Here is a 26,615-nt window from a genome sequence, read left to right as displayed (position 1 = left end):
CAAGCGAACGGCCGTTCCATTGCTGATAATTCTCGTGAAGTGTAACTATCTCCGATTTACCACTTTCAAACTTCATACGTTGGTTACACAGGGTGTGAAAGGTTGCTTCTTAACGACACTGACATTTTTTGCCCTCCTGAATCTGCAGTTCGCATTGTGTTTGTCACGAACTTTACCAGGCTGGCAGCCAGCATGTCGATTGCAAAACGCGGATGTCCTGCATCTTTGCTAGTGAGCATATGGAGTGGTCTCCTCTGAGATGCCTAGGTATTTAAACCCTGGTCAGGCAATCGTTATGCGAGGTGGCAGTTTTGGCCAATTTCACAGTCACGCTATCGCGAGCACATAGGACTTTCTATATTATTCTTTTGTTGTTGGTAGGCGCTCGTTCAGTCGGGCCGGCTAACAGACTTGGACCTCGCCATATTCAAAGAGTTAAGGCGTTTTGGCTAGTGCACAAGATGGGAAGACTTTGACAGGCCTGCTCTGATGTAATGAAATGAGAACGTAGACTGTAGTGCGAATTATGTTTTAGTTTAATTTCAGATGGGCTCTCATTTATCAGATTATCGGGTTGCCTATTTCGTGTGCTAAATGTGGGTTGCTGTTTAATATTACACTTAATCTCTACCCGTGTGATCCAAGACCCATTTCAACATAGGAATTTTAGAGCGCGGTGTATCTCACTTTAAATTATATTGTCCAGAGAATACGCAAAGTTTGTTCATCCCTACGTGTAAGTCCAGTCACTAATAATCTACTTCACACTTTTTATCAGTTATAGCTTTTGACAATTCGCTTACAAGTAAGAAACTTCCTGGCAGATTAAAATTGTGTGTCGGACCGAGAGTCGCCGCTTCGCAGGAAAGCTTCCGTGAAGTTTGGAAGATAGGGAACGAGGTACTGCGGAAGTAAAGCTGTGAGGATAGGTTCTGTGTAGTGCTTGGGTAGCTCTGTTGGTAGACCACTCGCCCGCGAAAGGCAAAGGTCGCGAGTTCGAGTCGCGGCCCGGCACATAGTTTTAACCTATCAGGAAGTTTCGTATCAGCGCACACTCCAGTGCAGAGTGAAAATTTAATTTTAGATTGTTACAAGTAGTAACATAAATTGTTTTCGCTCTTTACTGAGTAATACGCATATCGTGTGGTTTGGCATTCTTGTTAGCATTTGAATTAAACCGCCCGTCGAGTTCAGATGATCCACACAATTGCTATTCTGAGAGTCACATTGCACTAGCATGGTCCCTTGGAACGTAGCTCTCGCAAGAGAATTTACAGGTGGTAATGTGCGTCTGATGGGAATGCTATTGCTTTCAATACCGCCCAGTTGGGGAGACGAATAAACTGCACTCATTAGTGCTCATCAAAAGACAGAGATTTTTAGGTCAATAAAATTTTAATGAACAATGGCCGTTAAAGGACATTTTCGGAGTTTACAGAATCAGCTTAGATGTTTTGTATTACTCTTTGATATAATGTGAATCGGACCTTATGGTTCACAATCCTTGTTTAAAGTTGAGACATAAATACTGAATGGTTTTCCCTTGTTTGTTGGGCTCTTGCATAAGCTTGATTTCTTTATCACTGTTCTAATGACATCGTGTTATTATTTAAAAAGTTTCTTGTACTTGTAGCTGTACTCTAGAGCACGAACAATTATTCTAAACTTAAATAAATATGGAAGTGATAGTTCACCACATAGGGCAGCTTAATAGCGATATTGGTTGTTTATGTGTCTCTACTATATAACTATGAAAGTAAATCAAAACCAACTGTGACATGTATGTAACAGTTGATACTGTTATAATCGGAATAAAGCTGTTGCTAACGGTACACCGCTTAATTTCTAGTTACAATCGGTTAATGTACGTAGCTTGGTGACGAACGACGGTTATCAGGTCCCCGTAGGCGCAAATGATTCGAAAACCCAGTGTGATCAACTAGAATACTAGAAAAATAAGTAATATATCAGTATTACGAACTTACCCGTACTTCGCGAAATCCGTCAGCATGTTAACCCATCTGTCTCTGACGCGACCGTCTTCAGAGTCTGGGTCCAGGTCAGCAGTGGTGTTTTCTCTCATGAACTCCAGCTGCACTTCTGCTCCGTGAGCCACTCCTGCAAATTTGATCACGCGTTAAGCCCGCAGTGTTTTGACATTTCGTTAATATCGATCTGTGTGAGGGAAGGCGACCTTATGGACTATAGCTGCTTTTCCACTGTGGCTGCGTGTGAATTCATACCTAGTTATGACTTCGCGAAGTCTACACAGTTGTTTGACATCGCTCGGCAAATACTGAAGCAACCGCTGGAATTATATCAAATTTGACTGTTAGAGTTCATATTATAAGAAGGCCAGCACGCCTGCTGATCTATCATACCCCACGTCACACTAGTTTTTTATAAGTCGTCTTCGTCTGTTGTTATTGTTCTCAGGTACACAAGTATTCCTACTGTTTACTTAATGTGTCTCCACTACATGATTTATAAGCTCGCAAAATCAGGCGATACGCAAAGCACTCAAAGGAAAGGGATGAGCGACGTAGGAATTTCACAGAGTGTCCGATTTCTACCGACCACCCTCATGACGTTTGTCGAATCTTCTTTATGAAAGACGCCTACAATCCCAGCGTCAATTTGATACCAGTGCTGGCAAAATTTAGCAATTTCATCCTGTGTATTCGAATGCGTCCGTTGTGGCAGTAAGTTTTGAGTGTGATGAATGCGGCATTGTACGCTTCAGAGAGGCTGCATCGTAGTATTAGACCAAGCTGGTTGATCACATCGATGCTGACCGCAATGCGTGAACTGAGCAGACGTGATAGACTATAGAATAAATAGGTTTACAGAACGCTAGCTTAATCGACTGAAGTGGCCTAGGAGTCCCACAAAGATTATTACACATGGTATCTGAGGACTTATCAACAACCTATGAAAGACCTCATACCTTCGCTATCATATATCCAGATATAACCATGGACAGAGGTGTGCATGATGTTCATTTATCCTAGAGTTGGTGTCTGTCGCTCAGTTGCCCAAAAATATCTGGGAGCTTCTATGTTATGCCACGTGGTGGGGGCAAGACACTCGGACTAACACTGTCAGCTGTGGATCCCACTTCCGCGTTGCGGAGAGCGATCAGAGAGTCCCATTCAAGAATATTTCTGGCAAGAACCATGTGACACGCATTATTGCCTAGTGCCACGCCTCTTGACGTCACAGTTAGGAGTGATATTACGAACTGCGTCAAGCAGAGGTAATTCACAAAATCCCACCCACTAGTTTCTTTAAAACGAGTGGAACCAAAAGAAAGAAATTACGTTCCGTCTAGGCTCGGAACGATCGTAAGCTGTCCTACTTCAAAGCATGAAGAAATCAGTCAGTTGGTATTTGACTGCGAAGGCTTTCACAGTATAATAACTCTCGGTAGTCTCTTCGAGTTTGCTTGCGGATCTTATTTGGAAATTTGTGGTAAGTTACTATGGGACCAAACTGCTGAGGTCATTGTCCCTAGGCTTACACACAACTTTATCTATCTTACACTAACTTACGCTAAGGACAACACACACACACATGCCCGAGGAAGGACTCGAACCTCTAACGGGGTGAGTTGCAAGACCCGTTTCAAGGCGCCTTAAGCCACGCGGCTATCACGCGCGGCCGGATCTTAAAATCAACATGAAAGTTAGGTGGACAAGAAAGGCCATATCACAATCATATAACCGTGGAGAGTCAAAATTTAACCCGGTAGTATGTTATAATGTTTTGTGCTACAAACATTTACATTCACTTATAAAATGAAACCATTTGCGCTGAAAAAGTGTCCTTTCTGACATCTTGGATATTCGGGAATCCAGTCGGATGTTCGCGTCGTTCTCGCGCGATATTTCAACAGCGTGCCTCGCTGTCTTCTTCAGGTGCTACCAGTCTCAGGTAGCAACTGAAGAAGACAGCGAGACACGCTGTTGAAATATCGTGCGAGAACGACGCGAATATCCGGCTGGATTCCCGAATATCCAAGATGTCAACAGATCGCCGGGAAAGCATGAAGAATTAGTGTCCATTCTGTTTTACTGGTTAACAAGAAACTACATTTGTTAATACATTCTGATATTTATAAAGGTACTACATGGTTTGAGATGAGCGCGAGAGAGAAATGTGAGGACGAAAGACGACAGCAACTAATGACGGCGAGTTGCCAGACCTGCAGGCGGTAGCAGCTCAACCTGCAGCGGCTTTCAGCCCTCTGTAGGCCAGCTGTTCACCTACGGATCGCGTATACCACGAAGGTAACTGAACGCCTGACTAACCGTAATAGTCACGGAGTCACAGTATACATTTGTGTCAGAGTGTGTTACTACGCCTCGCTACGTGAGGTTTCGGTGTAAGACTTTCGCCAGGAAAGCGTCTTGTGTACACTGACAACAGGCTGTGGGCATTAGGTGCTTCTGAAAACCAGAAGCAGTGAAAATGCGAGATCCTGTTCGGTGCTACTTCAAGAGTCAGTCCCAGCGAGAAAACAACAAACTATCGTGGTTGATGTTATTTTCTATTATCGCCAAATATGGACAATCTCTAACCATAATGGGTCCATTTTTTTTAAGCAAAGTCTGAGTGTTCTACACGGATCTGTTGGGTTGTCACTATGCGGCTGACTAACGGTCAGCTGCCTCCAGCACAGACATCCTTTTGCTCATAGCGTTCTCTTACAAACGAAAAAGTCCGCAGCTCGTGGTCGTGCGGTAGCGTTCTCGCTTCCCGCGCCCGGGTTCCCGGGTTCGATTCCCGGCGGGGTCAGGGATTTTCTCTACCTCGTGATGACTGGGTGTTGTGTGATGTCCTTAGGTTAGTTAGGTTTAAGTAGTTCTAAGTTCTAGGGGACTGATGACCATAGATGTTAAGTTCCATAGTGCTCAGAGCCATTTGAACCATTTGAACAAACGAAAAAGAAATGGCGGTCATCGCATCACGGCAAAAATTTATATTTATTCTGCCGCTTTCTAACTTAATTACAATAACAAAACGTATTAACGAATAATATTTTCCGATTTCCGTTTCTCTCTTCTCTCTGAAACACACAGAAAATTGTATTTAACATTTTAGAAATGATTAATTAACTTACTCGCTAGGATAAAATAAATTATAAGTCTAAAGAACATCATCAGATTCAAGACAACTTTAAGAGCTCACTCCGTCGTTGTTGTTGCCTACTTCAGAAAACTCATGATTTAGCTGGACGAGAATCGTTACTGATACTCCTGTGAGAGTTCGCAGAGGACGATCTTCACTACTAAGCAGCTAAACCCTAACCTCGGTTCAGTTGTATGTCGTCTATCTGACGGCTTCAAGGAGCAACAAGAATTTGGTTTTCTGATTTGCCTATTGTTACTGACTGAATTTAAACATTTAAAATTCTACAATGCACTCATTAAGAGGAATAATTTTAAGTCCAACTTTTAACACAGTGACACAGGTATTGATGTTAGAAAGCACCTTCGTACTCATCAAGTATTTCAGAATGATAGCACTTAGCGACTCGCAACGAACTTTACTCATTATTTCAAACCTTCCAAAATTTTTTTTTTTTGCCTGCAACCTCCATTCCCCCCCCCCCCCCCCCCCAAAAAAAAATAATGAAGCGAGAAAAGTTTATCGTTTACTACAATTCCGCAGTTAATGATGCAACAGAACATCAGTAACAGGCATAACGTTCTAATCTACTACTTCTTTACTACAATCTAAGCCCAACAGATTTTGCAGACTGTATCTAAATATACGACTGAATGTACCTGAAAAATTATGTCATTGTACGATAGATAGAACAGGAAATATGACATCACAAACAAAGTGTGTTCAATTAGAAATATTTTACTTTTAGTGTCAAATACTTAATACATTAACTTATTTATAAAGTACTCAGACGTTTGAAGCTTTTTTATACATGAAATTCTATCCTTTAAAGAATCATGGATGGGTGTTACTTGTACATATAGGAACAACACACCAAAGGCAGAATTCAAGAAATATATTGATAAGAGTCCTCTGAAATAAAGCTGTACTCAGACAAGAAGATCTACTTTCTCAGCTCACTTTAAATTGTGTTTAACAGGAGATCATTCGAGAATAATGAAGGTCGGGTGCTGTTAGAACTCAAACTCAAATTGTCGTATGTAGTCTGGGTCGTTTTGGGGATGACTTGGCCATTTATACAACAGTATCAACCTTCGAAATTGCCATATTCAGCCCAGCAATGATTTTGTTGTTATTGCTTGTACATATTGTTTTTAATACAGCCCCACAAAAAGAGCTCGCGTTTGTTCAGATCCGGAAAATATGGCAGCCCATGCCAGCGGCCTCTGGGTACTTCAGAGTCAGAATGCGGTCACCAAAGTGTCCTCCAGGATATCAGACACTCTCCTGCTTCGATGGGGTATAGCTCTGTCTTGCATAAACCCCATCTTGTCGCAATCAGGATCACTTTGGGTAATGGGGATGAAATGATCTTCCAAAACCTTCAATTACCGTTCGGTAGCCACCGTGATATCAAGGAATACCGCACCGCTTGTTCCGTTACTGGACACTGTACAACACACAGTGAAGAGAATTTTCGATCGCGAAATGCGGGTTCTCAGTCTCCCAAATGAGGCAATTTTGCTGACTGACGAACCTCTCCAAATAAAAGCTGGCTTTGTCGTTAAACCAAACCACGCATGAGCTTACTAATTCCTATCATGCCTCGCTTTCAACCAAGCAGTGTGACCTCCTAACGCAAATCGTTCAGAAGTTATGACGATTTTATTTCATGTAGTTCAATAATTGTCACCGTGTACCTATATTTAAAACGGAGATAGGAAACACTATTAGAAATTTAGGGACATTTCTTTATGTCACACTCGGTATAAAATATTTTAGAAAGTATTTACAAAAAGACTCGCAGTCCTTAGAAAACAATTTCTTGTTGGATTAAACTGGCTTCAGAAACGGTAGATGCTGCTCAGAGAAACAATTTAATAGAGAAACACATCTGCTGTTTATTGACTAAGTAGTGTGAAAGCCTTTGACAATGTAGATACGAAAACGTTATTGGAAACAACAGATAGAAGAGGCATGTCACACCCATTAGCAATGGTTATCCGAATAATCTTGACTTTTAAAAGTCAAGAACGAGTCACAAGAAATCATAGCAAACGACCCGAAAATAGACTGAATGAATTCAACTCTTTGGTAAATACCATCTTCTGAACAAACGCAAAAGACATACCGAAAAGGATAGTAAGATTCAGTAGCATTAATGGTACAGTATAAAGAAGGCTGAATAAAAAGATGAGGTAAGAAACCTCAATGAAGGTCTACAAAACAACGGTAGTAGTGTTGGGGATAGAATTTTCATAGTTGTTAGGCTGCGTCATATTCCTCTTCAGATTTCTTCACTGCTCGACTACTGAAAACCTGCCGTACACGAACACTAACGGAATCCCAGGGAATATCCCAGCAGAGGTATCGAAACTTCGAACAGCGAAAGAATTTGAGTGAATTCTGTGAAAATAGAATTCCCAAAATACGAGGCAAGTCCAGAAAGTACGTTCTGTTTATATTTTTTTCCGTGTCAGCGCTACATCGCAGATCGGTACATGCTGAGCAGTTGCTTTCACTCAAGAAGAAGGAGGGGTCGGTACCATTTTGAGATCTCTGTGTGTTGTTTACGCAGTATAGTGCTTTTTTAGAATGATGAAACTGACTGCAAATCCCATCAATTAATTAGATCTGTAATTAGTTTTCCGAATGAGAAGAACAATAAACCAGTCGACACTTATCGAAAGATTTACGAGTTCTACGGCGATGAGCCGATGAGTGATTCGATAGCTCGGAGATGAGTCCGACGGTTCAACGAAGGACGTATAACGACGAATGAAGTAGGCATCCATGTCTAGTTAATGAACAACTGGTTCGTGCATTTGAAGAGCTTGTAAAAGAAAACCTTAACATCACCGTATCGAATCTTTCTACGAACTTTTCGCAAGTATCAAGATCAGTTCATCAGGAAATTTTTCTAAGAAACTAAATTTTCAAACGCTGGTTGCTCGTTGGGTGCTTAAAAACTTACAGAGAAACACAAGAAAGATCATCTGGACAGACCATTTGACTTTTTGAGAAGTTGTGAGAAAGGTCGTGATGATTTTGTAAGTAAACCAGTGACTAGGGCCGAGAGTTGAGTCGCTTATGAAACTCCTCAATCGAAACGGCAATCTGTGGAATGGGACACACAGCGTCGCTAGTAAAGACTAAAGTGGAATAAATCTTGTCACTTTGAAAAGAAATGTGCAGATTCTTTTGTGATGTACACAGAATTCTACGGGGCTATTTTCTGGCGCCAGATGAAAAAAATAAATGAAAATGTTTACTGTAGGACGGTAACTGTGTCGCACAATACAGAATAAACGTTGGAGAAAGCTCATTAACGTTACTATTTTGATCCATTACAATGTACAATATCACAATGTGAACAAGACAGGACAATTATTATTCAACTACGGCTGGCGCTAGTTCGATCACCCCCATACAGTCCTGACCTCGCTCCTAGCGACTTCCATTTCTTTCTGCACATGAAATCTTTCTTGGTGGTCAAACCGTCATCAGTGATGACGAGCTAAAAGTGCATATTACCGCACGGTTAACAATGTGAGCGGCAACGTCCTAAGTGGAAGGCATAGGTGGATCAAAAAAAAAAATGTCCAGACACTCTGTGACCAAAATGGTACTGAAACAGAGGATGACAGACTAAAGGCCGAAATACTAAATGTCTTTTTCCAAAGCTGTTTCACAGAGGAAGACTACACTGTAGTTCCTTCTCTAGATTGTCGCACAGATGGCAAAATGGTAGATATCGAAATAGACGACAGACCGATAGAGAAAAAATTAAAATCGCTCAAAAGAGGAAAGGCTGCTGGACCTGATGGGATACCAGTTCGATTTTACACAGAGTACGCGAAAGAACTTGCCCCCTTCCTGCAGCGGTGTACCGTAGGTCTCTAGAAGAGCGTAGCGTTCCAAAGGATTGGGAAAGGGCACAGGTCATCCGCGTTTTCAAGAAGGGACGTCGAACAGATGTGCAGAACTATAGACCTATATCTCTAACGTCGATCGGTTGTAGAATTTTGGAACACGTATTATGTTCGAGTATAATGACTTTTCTGGAGACTATAAATCGACTCTGTAGGAATCAGCATGGGTTTCGAAAAAGACGATCGTGTGAAACTCAGCTCGCGCTATTCGTCCACGAGACTCAGAGGGCCACAGACGCGGGTTCACAGGTAGATGCCGTGTTTCTTGACTTCCGCAAGGCGTTCGATACAGTTCCCCATAGTCGTTTAATGAACAAAGTAAGAGCATATGGACTATCAGACCAATTGTGTGATTGGATTGAAGAGTTCCTAGATAACAGAACGCAGCATGTCATCCTCAATGGAGAGAAGTCTTCCGAAGTAAGTGTGATTTTAGGTGTGCCGCAGGGAGTGTCATAGGACCGTTGCTATTCACAATATACATAAATGACCTTGTGGATGACATCGGAAGTTCACTGAGGCTTTTTGCGGATGATGCTGTGGTATATCGAGAGGTTGTAGCAATGGAAAATTGAACAGAAATGCAGGAGGATCTACAGCGAATTGACGCATGGTGCAGGGAATGGCAATTGAATCTCAATGTAGACAAGTGTGATGTGCTGCGAATACATAGAAAGAAAGATCCCTTATCATTTAGGTACAATATATCAGGTCAGCAACTGGAAGCAGTTAGTTCCATAAATTATCTGAGAGCACGCATTAGGAGTGAATTAAAATGGAATGATCATATAAAGTTGATCGTCGGTAAAGCAGATGCCAGACCGAGATTCACTGGAATAATCCTAAGGAAATGCAATCCGAAAACAAAGGTAGTAGGTTACAGTACGCTTGTTCGCCCACTGCTTGAATATTGCTCGCCAGTGTGAGATCCGTACAAGATAGGTTTGATAGAAGAGATAGAGAAGATCCAACGGAGAGCAGCGCGCTTCGTTACAGGATCATTTAGTAATCGCGAAAACGTTACCGAGATGATAGATAAACTCCAATAGAAGACTCTGCAGGAGAGATGCTCAGTAGCTCGGTACGGGCTTTTGTTGAAGTTTCGAGAACATACCTTCACCGTGGAGTAAAGCAGTATATTGCTCCCTCCTACGCATATCTCGCGAGGAGACTATGAGGATAAAATCCGAGAGATTAGAGCCCACACAGAGGCATACCGACAATCTTTCTTTTCACGAACAATACGAGACTGGAATAGAAGGGAGAAGAGATATAGGTACTGAAAGTACCCTCCGCCACACACCGTCAGGTGGCTTGCGGAGTATGGATGTAGATGTAGATGTAGATACAAAAAACATACACAGACATCCCAAAACATTATGACCAGCTGCACTTTAGCTTTTCGTTTCATCTTTGGAACTCAATGCAGCACCGTTTCAGCGAATTATCGATTCCACAATTTGTTGGTAGGTTTTTGGAGGCAAGTGGGAAGAGTTGTCTACGCGCAAGTCATGTAATTCCCGTAAATATACCGAGCGAGGTGGCGTACTGGTTACCTCACTGGACTCTCATTCGGGAGGACTACGGATCAAACCAGCGTCCGGCCATCCTGATTTAGATTTTCCGTGATTTCCCTAAATAGTTTCAGGAAAAAGCCGGAATGGTTCCTTTGAAAGGACACTACTGCCTTCCTTCTCCATCCTTTCCTAATCCTATGCGACCTATGACTTCACTTTTTGGTCCCCTCCCCCGGACCAACCAACCAATCCGTGAATAAGTGGCCGGCGGTTTCTGTTCGTCGTGATAGCGCTCGATAGCGACGCATAAGGGTTCCATCGGTTTCACATCAGGCGAGTTTATTGGCCAAGACATCAACGTGATTTCGCTATCAAACTGTTCAAACCACTGTAGCACGATTTTGGCTTCGAGACTTGGACCAATAATACTGCTGAAGATGACATCGCCTTCAGGGAAGACATCAAGCATGAAGGGCTGCAGGTGGCCCGCAGCCGAAACGATGTTTTCGATTACTACTCGTACTACAGGTCGCCTGCAAGCACAGGAGAAAGTTTCTCATGGCATAATACTGCTCCCATCAGCCTGCCTGGCGCGGTAGATGTTTGGAGCCGCTGTTTGCCTCGATGATGACGTCATGGAGACAATCATCGGTCTGGTGTAGCAAGAAACATGATTCTTGCAAATAGTCGGCACGTTTCCAATGGTCGACTGTCGACTCCCGATGGTCCCATGCCCACTACAATCATAATTGTCGATGCCACGTAGTCAACAACGGACACGTAGGGGTTTTCTGCTGTGGAGTTCCATGTTCTACAATGTATCACTTTTAGTGTTCTCCGAAACACTTGTGCGCGCCGCAACATGCTCTTTCTGCAAAGATACCACAGATCACCATCTATTCTACTTTACAGAGCAGATGAGCCTCCGAACCTCACGTTCTGTGAGGATTCCGAGACGTCTAACCACTTAGCACCTAGTGGTAGTTTCACTGTTCTTTTACTACTTTCCATAGATGCTCACGACAGTAGCATGTGAACATTCGACCATTTTCGCTGTTTGAGGTATTTGTTCACAGTCTCTGGGTGTTAATAATCTGTCCTTTGTCAGAGTCGCTTATTCCAATAGATTTCCTCATTTATGGACCATATCGTAGCTAGGGTGATCCCCCTTCTTTCTCTGCTCCACTCTCATATTTTCCTTACAGCGTCACGTGCCCACAAAGCCACCAGGCGGCATCCAACGTCGCGGTGAGCAGTGATCATTTGGCTGTTCAGTGTATGTCACGCTATGAAAAGCACGTACAAAATGGTGCGAACTACGTAGACTGATAGATTAAGATTTGTAGTGTCTTTCCAATAAGGAATTTATCCATCATGTACTCTTTTTGTTCTTATTCCCAAACAGAACGTACTTTCTGGACATAGCTCATAACAATGACTAACAGACCAGTAGAGAAAAGATCAATAGGTAGACCATGAAAGAGATGGAAAGATCATATAGTAAGTAACTGTAGAAAATATAGGCACTGAAGATTGTGTTATAACAAAGACCTATCTTTACAAGAAAGAAGAAGAAGAAGCAACTTTTATCTTGTTATCTGCATATCTAAATTAGAATAAGCGTACCAGCTAAAAACTATTATAATAAGTGCTTGCTGAGACACTACAATGCTGCTTTAAGAACATATGATTTGTATACGTCGGAGATCTGCACATTAATCAAAAAGGGCAAATCGACAAATCGATTAATTATTTAAAAGAGTATGCAAGATATAACAAAAGGTCTGAGGCAATAGATGGCTTGATGAACACGTTGAGCTGAAAGCACCACATAATTACATCAAATCTGCACGAATTAGGAAATTATAATACCAAGAGCGATTTGACGTGGTTTTCCAGTCCAGTGACTTGTCAACTGCCTATTATCTTGCCTGCAACAGTACTACTGCACTCTACGTAATCAACGATCGATATTACATGAACACATCCAGGCTCATGACAAAGTTTATTTCCTCCCTTCATTGATCTGTATGATATCAGCTGTTTCTTTTTATAGAAAACCTTTGTGGCTTGTCCATTCCTAGCAACTATCTACTTTCTTCATTCTTCCTACTTTCGGTTTAACAAAATTAATTCGTTTCCGCAAGAGCCCCCTGCCCAATTTAATATTTAGCCATCCAGCACGGCCACCAGCAGGTTAAACGTTTATGTTTCGATTTTTTTTCTAATAACAACAGTCAGCAAGCACACCTAAGACGACTCTCATCTTCGAAGACCACTTCAGATTCTGGAAACAATGTCAATAAGTGTTTGACTAATTTTTAAATTGCAGCCAGACTCTTCCTCAATCCCGACTCTCACAGCTACTGATAGCTGCCCTGCATAACTTCTTATTGTCCCAGGAACGTGGTAGCAGAAATCAATTCGTAACCTGAAAAAATCACTCAATTTGCGGGAATGATATGCACTTCTCTGTGAACATCTCTGAATACAACTTTTAACTGTTTTGGCCGGAGGCATGTTTACGTGTCTTTCACCATTCTTTCTGAATTTTAAGCAGAATGGCATGATTCTGTATCTTATCACATAAATAAAAAATAATAGTCTCGTCTTCTTTTATGTGCAATACCAGGAAGTATGATTTTTTCATGTTCAATCTCCATGACTGTCAGTTTACAAATGGATAAACAGAAAGAGAATCGTAACTACTCCCTTCTTTTTAAGTGTTCCATAAACCGATTTTCTCATAATTAGGTGGTCGCGGCCATCACCAAACATTGACGTAAAGCTTACACTTCACTTGGCATTATTTCGAAAAACTTAATGTAATTGAGATATACGATTCCGGTTATTATGTAGCACCGCCATATAGATATGATCCGAATCGCGTTGAATCGTTTAACTGTTCAGTAGTAAAGGACAATATTAATGCCGGTCGGCAATATTCATGCAGTTCATCTTTAGAAATTTGCTTAAATTACACCACGTATATCGAAAAATCATAATATTTATCAATTTAAAATCGAAATCTTGATTGTGTTACAAAGATACCTAAGTACAATACTGGCGACAAGTATTTTGTTTTATATTAATCAATAGTTAATTATTCATTGTACAGACAGTATTTCACTAAAAAGGAGAAAAAAATAGCCACCACATGTACAAAAGAAAGACTGCACGAAACTGTTACGGTTTCGTAATATGAGAAGAATGTACTCGTACGTGGCGAGTTCTAGATGGTGGATGGGGAGTTCCTCACCAGCTTTGCTGGCGGACTTGAGCGAAATAAAATAGCTCTCGCGGATCAAACACAAACCTCATCAGTCTCATTTTTAATTCTTCCATGTTTCATTCGTTGTGTCGTCTTCATCACAATCCTTCATCTCCATTTCGGTCGGAGGAAGGCAACGACAAACCACCTCCATTAGGACTTAGCCCAGTACGGCGGTGTGTGTCTCCGGCGTCGTTCCTCTACTCTCTGTTACGAAGCATGGGACTTCCTTTCCATATTTCATCCATCAACTTTCCAGATCACATCTGGACCGGTAATCTCTGAAATTGGTCAGACACTTGATCATTTATCAGAAAATCATACAGGTAAGAGAAGTCTTGTATTGAAAGAGTCCACCGGTTTTGACAGTCACAAGATTATCCAGCGAAGACGCCATTCTGATATGATGGAGTGTCACATAGAGAGTTACGACGAGTCGGAGCGCCTGGCGACGCACTGAAAAACACACATACACATGCAACATATTCAACGCAAGAATAGACTAAAATTTAACAAACCAGAAATGTTTTCGTATTTTGTCACAGCAAATATCAATTCGGTGTGGAAGGTTGGTAAGCTGAAACATCTAACAGATATATTAACACAAGAGTTATGTAATGCTGAACAAGATCCGATCGAGTGAGGACGATATCGGCTTTTTTAAAGGATCACCAGGAGAAATGGGAATAGAAAATCTTACCCAGTTCGGAGTGGATTCTTGGTACACAATAGAATATTTGATTTCACTGAGGATTTTCATCTAATTCCGCAAGAATAGCATTGTTAATAATTAAGACAGAAAACAAAATCTACGCACTGATAAATCTTCGTGCTCTAACTAATGTTAAAAATAGAATTGATAAGAAAGGAACAGAAAAAATTTGGGATTAACTTGACGACCATACCTCACACTAATATTGAAATTCTGGTTGGTGAATTTAATGCGAAGATAGGGTGAAAGGAGAAATTTCGAAGTGTGGTGGGACGATGGCCTGCGCATATACTTACAAACAGGAATGGAGAACGATTAATTGAATTTTCTACTACACGTCGGTTGGTGTTGGTGACGAGAAGGTTCAAGAGATGACCATATTAGTTAATGGCTTGGAAATGTCTTAACCTCAAGCCAGAAAAGTTTCAGATAGCTCGTGTGGCGATGGATAGGAAATTTCATAATGAAATCTGTAATTTTAAAGTCTTCCCTGGCGTCTATATTGATTCAGACCACTACGTTCCAGTAACGAAAACTAATCCGACACCTAAAAGTAAAAACAAACCCCAGAAGTTGGATAGAAAGAGAACTTATGATCCTAGTTATGTTGCTAATAATCCTATTTGTTAGAAATGATTTAGAACGCCTTTAACTGATAATCTAGCAGCAATTGTCAAGGGATAGGAAGCCTTGGCTGAAGAAGTTGCTTCCTTACAGAAACTGAAGAAACGTGGATGGTTCTCTGAGGAATGCGATATAGCAAACCTGCGCAGGCATAAAGCTTTGTTAGTGACCAACAAAAGAAAACTGAAAGTTCCAGGGAGAAATTAATCAATACTAAACGACCAATAGCTACAGAAATTCTAAGAGCCAAAAGGAAATTTCACTAGGACTCACTAAAGTCTATGTAGGAGGTTTCGTTTGCCGTAAGACGAGAGATTGCTGTCAGACATTTAAGCAGTACCAGTCGAAATATACACCGTCTACTCTTATGATGAAACATATGAATGGAAATGTAGGACATAACAATTATGACACTTCAACGATCTTGCCTGAATGCTTCAAAAAGTTACTAAATATGCGGAACCTTAACGGTATTTAGAATTTGACACTTACCTGAGAAAAAAAACGCATCCGGAAAATGTTACAACACACACAACCAGACGAAGCAACAACAGCGATTAATTCGCTTCGGAATTATATGGCAGCAAGTCAGAATAGCTAATGGCAGAACTTTGGAAGTATGCGGATATTTGGAGAGCTGAGAAATTTACAGAGAAATAAAATGTTGCAATAATCCATGCACCACAGAAAAAGGAGATAGTTCGGATCCAAATAGTTATAGAGATATGTCTTTTCTTCTAAGAAGCTGTATTCCAGAGTTCATGAACAGCTTGATGGTGAATTAGGAGAATATCAATTATTAGTCTTTCATGGATAATGAAACACCAAAATATCATAAGCAAGAAGCTAGTGATCACCTCCGTCAACTTTAAAAAAGCCTATGACATTAACCATCGTGGATCTTTCCTGTCTATCCTTACAGAATTTGGTCAGAAACTTGTCAGTCTCATTGCGGTCACTTTTCAAAATGTTATATCTAGAGTAAGATTCATAAGTGAATTCTCTGAATCTTTTGGGATTCAAATTGGCCTTCGATGAGGTGTTGTGTTGTCTCCATTAATGTTTAATTATGTGCTGCAGAAAATTGTGCGTGATGGAAAAAGATATTTCCACCATCTGTTAAGATTGAAAGAAAGATTTGATTTAATTGTCTTGAATCTGCAGATGATTTGGCGTTGTTAGCAAACAATAGCGATGAAGCAAAGTTTCAGGTAGAAGAACAAGAACGATAAGTGGCAAAGTTGGGGTTGCAAATTTCTTTTGAGAAGACAGAAATTATGTCTACTTTCTCAGTCGGCAAATCCCATATTATACTCCACAATGCTCAAAAATTAGTTTGGTAAACAAGTTTAAATATCTTGGTGAGATTATTATACTTGGAATGCGAATGAAAGAGCATCAATAGACAGTAGAACACAGAGAACTACCTAGGCAACTTACAAAAAAACGATCATTTTAACAAATGCCAAAAATTCGGCATTATTCCTCCCTTGTTAAGATGGAGAAAACTTAACCAACTGAAACATTATTTTGACTAAACACCCAAACAACTCCTGATAAACTGCATAAAGTTGATATAAGAATACTCTGTACGATTATCAATGCAAACACCAAACTAATGGTCAGCGGAGTTCTTTCCCAATTCGGTGAAAGTGAATCCATTGCTGATACAGTGCGATAAACAAAGAGTTGCTTTTTTGGGCGTATTTCTCGCTTACTGAATGCTAGTCTCCTGAAACAAATTCTTGACTACTTTTGGAACAGCAAAACAACTGGTTTAAAAAGTACAATCGTATGTAAATGAAATGAATATTAAGAAAGATCAAATTCAACTGACAGAAGAGAAGCTGCTGCTGAAGAACAAATACATACGACTCACATTGGAGGAATCACGACGGAAGAAGGACATGATATTTGCAGAAAAACGAGCCTCCAGATGATTTAGAATGAATGAGTTCGGGGAAAGGAAGAAACTGTTGACTGCTAAGATCTAAAGTTATTCATTGTAGACTCTGTTGTATAATGTTTGATTTTATTGACCCAATGTGGGGCTAATCTGTGTAAATAAATAAATAAACGAAAGACTTTCCATACCGTGTGGTGTATAGAGTCTTAAGTTAGTATATCATCTGAACTAAGAACACCAGATATTTTCGAGTTTCGACTTTCAGGTATTTTCATCGTGTTCGTTGTTTCTGTGATGTATAGGGTGAACACTGATAACTCCAGCAGACCACAAGGACAGACTGCTGACTGGGAATGGAGGAAGAAACTTCCTATGAATATGTCTCGGGAATGCATCGTTGCCTCAGTAGGTGGCCAGACAAATGAATGTTCCTCTGACCACATGCTGAGTGTTCCTCCTGTGTTTCAGGCTGTGTGATTGAGGCAATGTACTGTAAGCAGCCGAACATTCCGGTATTCATGTCGATAACAAGCCTAGTTCGTGTTGCTGTACGGCCAAGCAGATAGAAACGATCAAGAGGCAGGACGCCTATACCAAAACAAGTACGCTCACAAACAACCACATAACACAGTACTTCAAGCGCTTTTTGGGTGTTTATGTGATCGCGGATTCTTTCAGACAGACGAACGTACAGGGAGGGAGCGGGCTGTGCGAACACCAGATTTGGAGGATACGGTTCTACAGGATATTGAGACGACCCCTTAGTATAAGCTGCAGGTAAGTGACCCGCCAGCATGGTGTAAGCCAAAGTTTTATTATGTATATCCTGCGTGACAACCACTACTGTCCCTATCGACTGCAACGAGTGCAAGGATTATCAGCAGCAGATTTTTTCTCCACGGGAAGGATCTTGTCGATGGTTTTTGCACCAGATCATCACAATTATAGGATTTTTGTCATCAGTCCTCTATAAAGACGAAGCAGCCTTTACCGGAACTAGCATCATCAATCACCATAATTGTCATCTGTAGGCATTTGTTCTGAGGAACTTTTATTCGTCAGCACCACCTACCGCAGCAACGACGCATTTCGGGACATGTGTTCATAGGACTTTTTTCCTCTATTTCCATTCAGTAGTACGTCCCTGGAGTTTGTCAGTTTTATTAATGTTCATTCTATAGGTGCTCTAAACAACTCCGAAATTGAGGATCCAGTTTGCACCAAAAAAGATAGCCCCCAGTTTTACTGCCAGTCACAGAATCAAACACAGCTCAAATATTTCACATTTCCTTATTCTTAAGATTCAATAGCCCATGAGTCGCGCGCTCGTCAGAAACGAAGCCCCATTTACTTCACTGCTGCTTGAGGTACCATTTCATCGCTCGTCTGAGGGGTTTTGGAAATAAATATTACCTGCTGGAAATATGAAACTGAATCGCATAATTACGATTAAGTCCACGACAGTATTTCATCTCACATGGTATCTACATCTACATCTACATACATACTCCGCAATCGACCATACGGTGTGTGGCGGAGTGTACCTCGTCCCACAACTAGCTTCTTCTCTCCCTGTTCCACTCCCAAACAGAACGAGGAAAAAATGACTGCCTATATGCCTCTGTACGAGCCCTAATCTCTCTTATCTTACCTTTGTGGTCTTTCCACGAAATGTAAGTTGGCGGCAGTAAAATTGTACTGCAGTCCGCCTCAAATGCTGGTTCTCTAAATTTCCTCACTAGCGATTCACGAAAAGAACGCCTCCTTTCCTCGAGAGACTTCCACCCGAGCTCTTGAAGCATTTCCGTAACTCTCGCGTGATGATCAAACATACCAGTAACAAATCTAGCAGCCCGCCTCTGAATTGCTTCTATGTCCTCCCTCAATCCGACCTGATAGGGATCCCAAACGCTCGAGCAGTACTCAAGAATAGGTCATATTAGTGTTTTATAAGCGGTATCCTTTACAGATGAACCACATCTTCCCAAAATTCTACCAATGAACCGAAGACGACTATCCGCCTTCCCCACAACTGCCATTACATGCTTGTCCTACTTCATACCGCTCTACAATGTTACGCCCAAATATTTAATCGACGTGAATGGGTCAAGCGCTACACCACTAACGGAGTATTCTAACATTACGGGATTCTTTTTCCTATTCATCTGCATTAATTTACATTTATCTATATTTAGAGTTAATTGACATTCTTTACACCAATCACAAACCCTGTCCAAGTCATCTTGTATCCTCCTACAGTCACTCAACGACGACACCTTCCTGTACACCACAGCATCATCAGCAAACAGCCGCACATTGCTATCCACCCTATCCAAAAGATCATTTATGTAGATAGAAAACAACAGCGGACCCATCACACTTCCCTGGGGCACTCCAGATGATACCCTCATCTCCGGTGAACACTCACCATCGAGGACAACATACTGGGTTCTATTACTTAAGAAGTCTGCGAGCCACTCACATATTTGGGAACCAATCCCATACGCTCGTACCTTAGTTAGGAGTCTGCAGTGGGGCACCGAGTCAAACGCTTTCCGGAAGTCAAGGAATATGGCACCCGAGTGATACCCTTCATCCATGGTTCGCAAAATATCATGTGATAAAGGGGCGAGTTGCGTTTCGCAGGAGCGATGCTTTCTAAAGCCGTGCTGGTGCATGGGCAGCAACTTCTCTGTCTCAAGGAAATTCATTATATTCGAACTGAGAATATGTTCGAGAATCCTGCAAAAAGCCGATTTTAAGGATATTGGTCTGTAATTTTGAGGATCCGTCCTTCTACCCATCTTATATACAGGCGTCACCTGCACTTTTTTCCAGTCGCTCGGGACTTAACGTTGGGCAAGAGATTCGCGATAAATGCAAGCTAAGTAAGGAGCCAGTGCAGTAGAGTACTCTCTGTAAACCGGATTGGAATCCCATCAGGACCTGGCAGTTTATTTATTTTCAACCCATTCAGCTGCTTCACAACCCCAGGGATGTCCATCACTATGTCCTCCATACGGGAATCCGTACGAGACTCAAACGGCGGTATGTTTGTACGATACTCATGCGTGAAAGATTTCTCAAAAGCTAAATTTAAAATTTCAGCTTTCGTTTTGCTGTCTTCCGTTGCCAGGCCAGACTGATCAGTTAGTGACTGGATGGAAGCCTTCGGCCCGCTTACCGATTTTACGTAAGACCAGAATTTCCTTGGGTTTTCAGGAAGATCTTTTGCTAAGGTATGATGGTGGTAGTGGTTGTATGCTTCGCGCATCACTCTTTTTACAGCAGCACGAATCTCTACTAACTTTTGCCTGTCCTCATTCTCCCGATCTTTCTTGTACCGCGAGTGTTGCTGTCTTTGCTTCCTGAGCACTCTCCGAATTGCACTGTTAAACCACGGTGGGTCTTTTCCGTCCGTAACCCACTTTCTCGGCACATACATCTCCAATGCGTGATTTACAATGTGTTTAAAATTTTCCCATAATTCTTCCACGTCCATCGTACCGGAAGTAAATGAAGTCGATTCATCTACTAAGCGGGATGCTAACAACTGCTTATCTGCTCTTTCTACTAAGAATACTCTCCTAGCCTTCTTGACCGACTTTTTAATTTTTGTAACCATAGTCGTAATGACAACATCGTGATCACTAATCCCTATCTCAACACTGACACCGTCGATGAGGTCTGGTCTGTGCGTGGCTACCAGATCTAAAATATCTCCATTACGGGTTGACTGTCGATTTAGCTGCTCAATACAGTTTTTGGATAGTGTGTTCAAAAGTAATTCACACTACGGCTTTTCTGTACCCCCTGTAATGAATCCATAGACATCCCAGTCTATACTAGGTAGGTTGAAGTCGCCTCCGACTAATATAGCACGACCCGGGTACTTCTGCGATACAGAGTGTAGACTCCCTTTGAATGATTCTAGAACTGTCACGTTGGAACCTGGTAGCCGGTAATAACACCCAACAATTAACTTTATTTCTCCTAGCCCTGTTAAACGTGTCCAGATAATTTCATAATCACACTCTACTTCGACCTCAGTAGACACAATATTTTTGTCGACTGCAATGAAGACACCATCTCCTACGGTGTCTAATCTGTCTTTCCGATACACGTTCAAGCCCTCACTAAATATTTCAGAACTTCCTATCTCAGGGTTCAGCCAGGTCTTAGTCTCGAGAATAATTTGCGCCCCTCACGCTTCCTGGAGGGCAGTAAATTCAGGAACTTTATTCCGAACACTCTGAAAATTTACTGCTAATATCTTGATAGCTGAAGTGTCTTTACACTGAGCTCGTCCTGATTTCCCTGCCTGCACTTCGACTGGTGAGTGTACATCAGGACACCTCGCACTATTGCCTAGCCTAAAAAAAAACATGTGCACCCCACAAGTACTGTGCTACCCGAGTAGCCGCTTCCTTTGTGTAGTGCACCCCTGACCTATCTATGGGCGTCCTGCAATTCCCCACCCAATAGCGCAAGTCTAGAAATCTGCAGCCAAGTCACAGAGTCGACGAAGCCTCTGGTTGAGATCCTCCACTCGGCTCCAAACCAAAGGACCCCGATCCACTCTGGGAACGATGCTGCAAATAGAGAGCTCTGCTTGCACGCCGCTTGCGAGGCCAGCGGTCTTCACCAAATCCGCTAGCCCCCTATACGAACTGAGGATCGCCTCAGAACCCAAGCGACAGGCATCACTGGTGCCGACGTGAGCAACTACTTGCAGACGACTGCACCCCATACGCTCGATAGCTGCAGGCAAGGCCGCCTCCACATCTTGGATGAGACCCCCCGGCAGACAAACCGAGTGCACGTTGGAATTCTTCCCAGCCCTGTACGCTATTTCCCTAAGGGGCTCCATCACCCGCCTAACGTTGGAGCTCCCAAAAACCAGCAAGCCTTTGCCCCCGTGTGCCTGCTCGGGCCCTGCTGAAGGAGCGGCCACTTGCCCACTGACAGGACGAACGGGCGAGGCCTGCCGGCCAGGCTTCACATTGACCCTCCGCCTCGAGCGACGCGAACTGGTAGGATACAATACAACAGTTTAACACACATATGGAGAAAGTGCCTGGAAGCACGTCTGAAAATAAACCGGTACACGATTCTCAATCCCTGATTTACCAAAATGTCCCTCTTGATGGGTGTCGTAGTATAAAATTACAATTTATTTTTAGTGTGTGGGTCATGAGCCGTTAAAAATTTGTTAAAAGAAGTAGATTTCAAGAATAGTCAGTATCTTTTAATTTGAAACAAACACTGTGGTTGCAGCATGTTGTGGTCGTCATAGCAGTATGTAATAAGAAAGGTACACTAACGGCAAAGAATCCAATCACCAAGGCATAATTAATATAAAGTAATTTTGGGAATACGTATGTCTAGGTAACACACCTATGTGTTTTACATTGCAAGATCAAATCGCAGAGGTGAAATACTGGTTCATTACTAACTAATGTAGCCGCCGAAATGTTGAATGGAAGAATTGTATCGTGGATGCAATGTGGGACTGAGTGCCATGCCTGTTGCACTTGGTCGGTCATACGGATGACGCTGGAGTAGTCGTCCTGGATTGGAGGCAGACCTGGTAATCAAGGAGGCCAAGGGAACCTGTTGACACTCTGTAGAGCATGTTGGCTTACAACGGCGGTATGTGGGCTAGCGTTAAACTAGTGGGATACGTACCCTGGAATGGTCTTGATGAATGGCAGCACAACGGGTCGAAGCGCCACACTGATATACAGATTTGCAGTTAGGGTGCTTGGGATAACCGCGAGAGTGCTCCCGCTGTCCTACGAAATCGCACATCGGACCAAATTTTTAGGTGTAGGCCCAATGTGCCTAGGCCGTACACAGGTTGCTGCATGCGTTCACCTAAACACTTTCTAATCAACAAACTTCCATCACCGGCACCGAGACAGAAACGGCATTCATCAAAAAACACAGTATGCCTCCACTCCGCTCTCCAATGGGGTCTCCCTTGACACGACTCAAGTTCCTACAGGGCGTCTGTCTCGGAGCTGACCTTGCAGTAACATACCTGTGACAGTTCACTGTGTCACTGTGGTGCCAACTGCTGCTAGATTTGCTGCTGTAGACGCAGTTAAAAAATGGCTCTAAGCACTATGAGCCTTAACATCTGAGGTCATCACTCCCCTATAACTTAGAACTACTTCAAGCTAACTAATCTAAGGACATCACACACATTCATGCCCGAGGCAGGATTCGAACCTGCGATGGTAGCAGCAGCGCGGTTCCGGACTGAAGCGCCTAGAACCCCTCGGTCACGGCGGCCGACTGTAGACGCAGTTTGATGTACCAGAGCCCACAGGCCGAACGTGATGGTCTTCCCTCTCGGTAGTGCTACGTGCTCATCCTGAGCCCGGTCTTCTTGCGACTGTACATTCTGGTGAGCACCGCTGCCAGCAATTACGTAGAGGGGCCACGTTCCTGCCAAGTCTTTCTACAATATCGCAGGAGGAACAACCAGCTTCTCGTAGCTCTATTACACGGCCTCGTTCAAAGTCACTGAGGTGTTGATGATGGCGTCTTTGTTGCCTTAAAGGCATTCTTACTTAACATCAGCTCACAACGTCCAATCTCAAAGGTAACTAACGCTCAAGATCGTTACAGCACGTATTTGAAGCAAGCCCGATCTGCAGCCTCATAGTGGCGCCACTGGCACCACAGTTAACCGACTGGCGTGAAATCTGAATAGACGTCATCTTTAAGATATAGAAACATGCTTACCATCTTTAGTTCATTTGGTAGAACTCCTTCTTGGTGTTTTTTCCGTCAGGGTATGATGAACACCGCCATCACAGAAGAGAAGTTAATGCCTCACCTACTTTGGTTTACTCAACGTTTTATTGACGCCATCACTTCTTGTTTTTCAATACAGCTGTGAGAATCATAACATGACGTAAGCATATTTTTTCATGTGACGTAGACTGATACGGCCCAAGAGACTGTGAAATGACTTATTACTTTATTTAAAAACGAAAACAGTTATAAGCAACCTGCGTTATCAATGTACATAATTATGTTAGTAATCTGTCGCTTAGGGTGATGAAACAGTCACGACTTGGTGCAGTGCTCGATTGAGAGCTGTCGTTGAGATGAAAGAGATAAGGCGAACATTAATCGTGCTGAGTACAGCGATAATTGCTTTAGTCAAGATAAGTCTGGCCGTATATCGAGGGCCAAATTGTGATAACCATTAGTTTGTACAAGACACGTCTTGTGAGACACTGGAGTCGCTTTCGGAAAGACGTGGCATCTGTCCCCGTCCACTCATCCAGATTTAGATTTACCGTGGCTTCCTATAAATACTTAAGGTAAATCCTGGGATAGTCCCTGTGGTAAATACACCGTCGATATTTTTCCCTGCCCTTCCATAATCCTAGCTTCTACTCTGTTCCTAATGACGTCACTGTCGACAGGACATTAAACACAAATTTTTAAATCCTCCTCCATACCTTGATCACAGCTTGTGATACAATGATAATATTTACTGATCTGAAATGTGCTCATGAAATGACAAGTGTGTGAAAAGTTTGGAAGTAGATTATTCCCGGTCATTTAATGTTTACTGTTGCACGCACAGAAGTTCCCAGTGGTTAAAGGTAAGCTTCAAGCAACTTGCGCCAGAGTATGGGCTATGCTTTTGGAATAGTGTTCCTTCTTGGTATGCCCTTCTTAAAATTTGCTTGACATAACTGCGGTGTTACAGAAACTGAATTCTTACATTGTCGAAGAAAACACTCGTACAACGATAATAGCTCAGAAAATTACACAGAAGCAGTGTAATATACAATTCAGACAAAAACAGCAAAGAGTGACGTATATAAGACATCAAAAATATTTTCTCAGCGTTTCCTTTAAGGATTTGTAATTATTTGAACTTTAGTCTTGATAATCGGTGCAGATTTTGGAAAAGTGTGGTAAAGAAAGTCGTCTTTACCTACCTGGATACTGCGGCAAGGGCGTATTCGGACTTCTGTAGGCAAATTGATAGTAGTAAAAAGTCTGTGAGGATGCGTTGGCCATGAGATGCAATATGGAATCCGTCGGCTCGGCGAATTTGATGTCCGTGAACATCTAAACAAATATGTGAGTAGATTTTCAGTATATGTTACATGAGCTATAGAAGTTCAATTCTCAGTTTACATATCGTCGTTAATACAAGAGAATAGCGCATCGAACCAGTAAATTCGGAGTACTAAGGTTATGTTAATAGTGTGTGTTTCTTAAGTTTTGTTCTCAGTCGCTAGTGTCTGTTTTCCATCATTCTTAAAGATTTCCAATGAGTTTCAACTCACGAACACCACGAGAGCATCTACATCTACATCTACATCCATACTCCGCAAGCCACCTGACGATGTGTGGCGGAGGGTACCTTGAGTACCTCTATCGGTTCTTCCTTCTATTCCAGTCTCGTATTGTTCGTGGAAAGAAGGATTGTCGGTATGCCTCTGTGTGGGCTCTAATCTCTCTGATTTTATCCTCATGGTCTCTTCGCGAGATATACGTAGGAGGGAGCAATATACTGCTTGACTCTTCGGTGAAGGCATGTTCTCGAAACTTTGACAAAAGCCCGTACCGAGCTACTGAGCGTCTCTCCTGCAGAGTCTTCCACTCTAGTCCATCAACTCTAGAGCACTGAATGCTGCCAGTGAGCAGAGCTAGCCAAAATACTAGCACCTTCTCTTCTGTCACTTGTTCGTCAGTGACACTATGCTGTCAGTTATTGTCTGATTCAAAGTTATCTTCCCGACTGTAAACTTGAATATATTTCCTGGTCCACTTGGGGAAGTATGTCTGCTAATCTATCAATCATCTCATTCGCTTTTATATATATATATACCGTACCCGATTTATCTTCTTATGATTTATTTCTTTCAGATGGCTTCAACCCTTTCTGGAGACACGGCTCAGATTATCCGACTTTTCTCCAACCGTCACGGCGGTGATTTATTTTCGTATTTTAAATACACTGCATATTAAAAAAAAGAAAGAAAAAACCTAAAGCGCACAGAAGATTGATTGAATGATTGAATGTCAATGTACTAGTAAGTAAGTACATGTACCCGTCAGTAGCATTTGTTTAAATGATTGCAGTTGCAATTCTCTGTGACACGTGGACCGGCCACCAGAGTGCATCATTGTTACTGGTGTTTAGTGTTCATACAATGCTTCGTAGGATATACACATATCAAAAACAGTTTTGCATCACCCCAGTTCCCAGAACTCCTGAAGATAGTCGTTGACTGTGGATAACGTATCACAGACACAGTCCTTTTGACTGTTCCAGAGATGTCACTAAACCCGCCCAAAGACGTAAACAACCATGCATGACAAGCGCCTATTAGACCGTGGGGGGGGGGGGGGGGGGGGGGTCCGACAGCCGATCAGTTCCAGTCATTCCACGAGGAAGTAGGTACACAGCTCGCGTTGTCTGTAGTTCGACCATGATTAGACTGTCAATACCGCGGTTCGATCGCGTCCGCATTGTTACTTT

General features: G+C 42.3%; 1 protein-coding gene across 1 annotated transcript in view; it reads right to left on the bottom strand.

Annotated features, from left to right (window-relative positions):
- Positions 1-26,615, bottom strand: part of LOC126161378 (acetylcholinesterase-like) — a 104,882-nt gene that overhangs the window by 5,782 nt on the left and 72,485 nt on the right. The window contains exons 9-10 of the mRNA XM_049917157.1: positions 25,063-25,195; positions 1,986-2,118 (exon numbers count right to left, since the gene is read on the bottom strand). Of these exons, the coding sequence (XP_049773114.1) occupies positions 1,986-2,118; positions 25,063-25,195 (266 nt within the window). The remainder of the gene's footprint in view (positions 1-1,985; positions 2,119-25,062; positions 25,196-26,615) is intronic.

Source organism: Schistocerca cancellata, chromosome 1 (genome assembly GCF_023864275.1).
Source record: "Schistocerca cancellata isolate TAMUIC-IGC-003103 chromosome 1, iqSchCanc2.1, whole genome shotgun sequence".
NCBI lineage: Eukaryota > Metazoa > Arthropoda > Insecta > Orthoptera > Acrididae > Schistocerca > Schistocerca cancellata.
The sequence above is the reverse complement of the archived record's forward strand: the minus strand, read 5'-3'. Positions and strand labels throughout refer to the sequence as shown.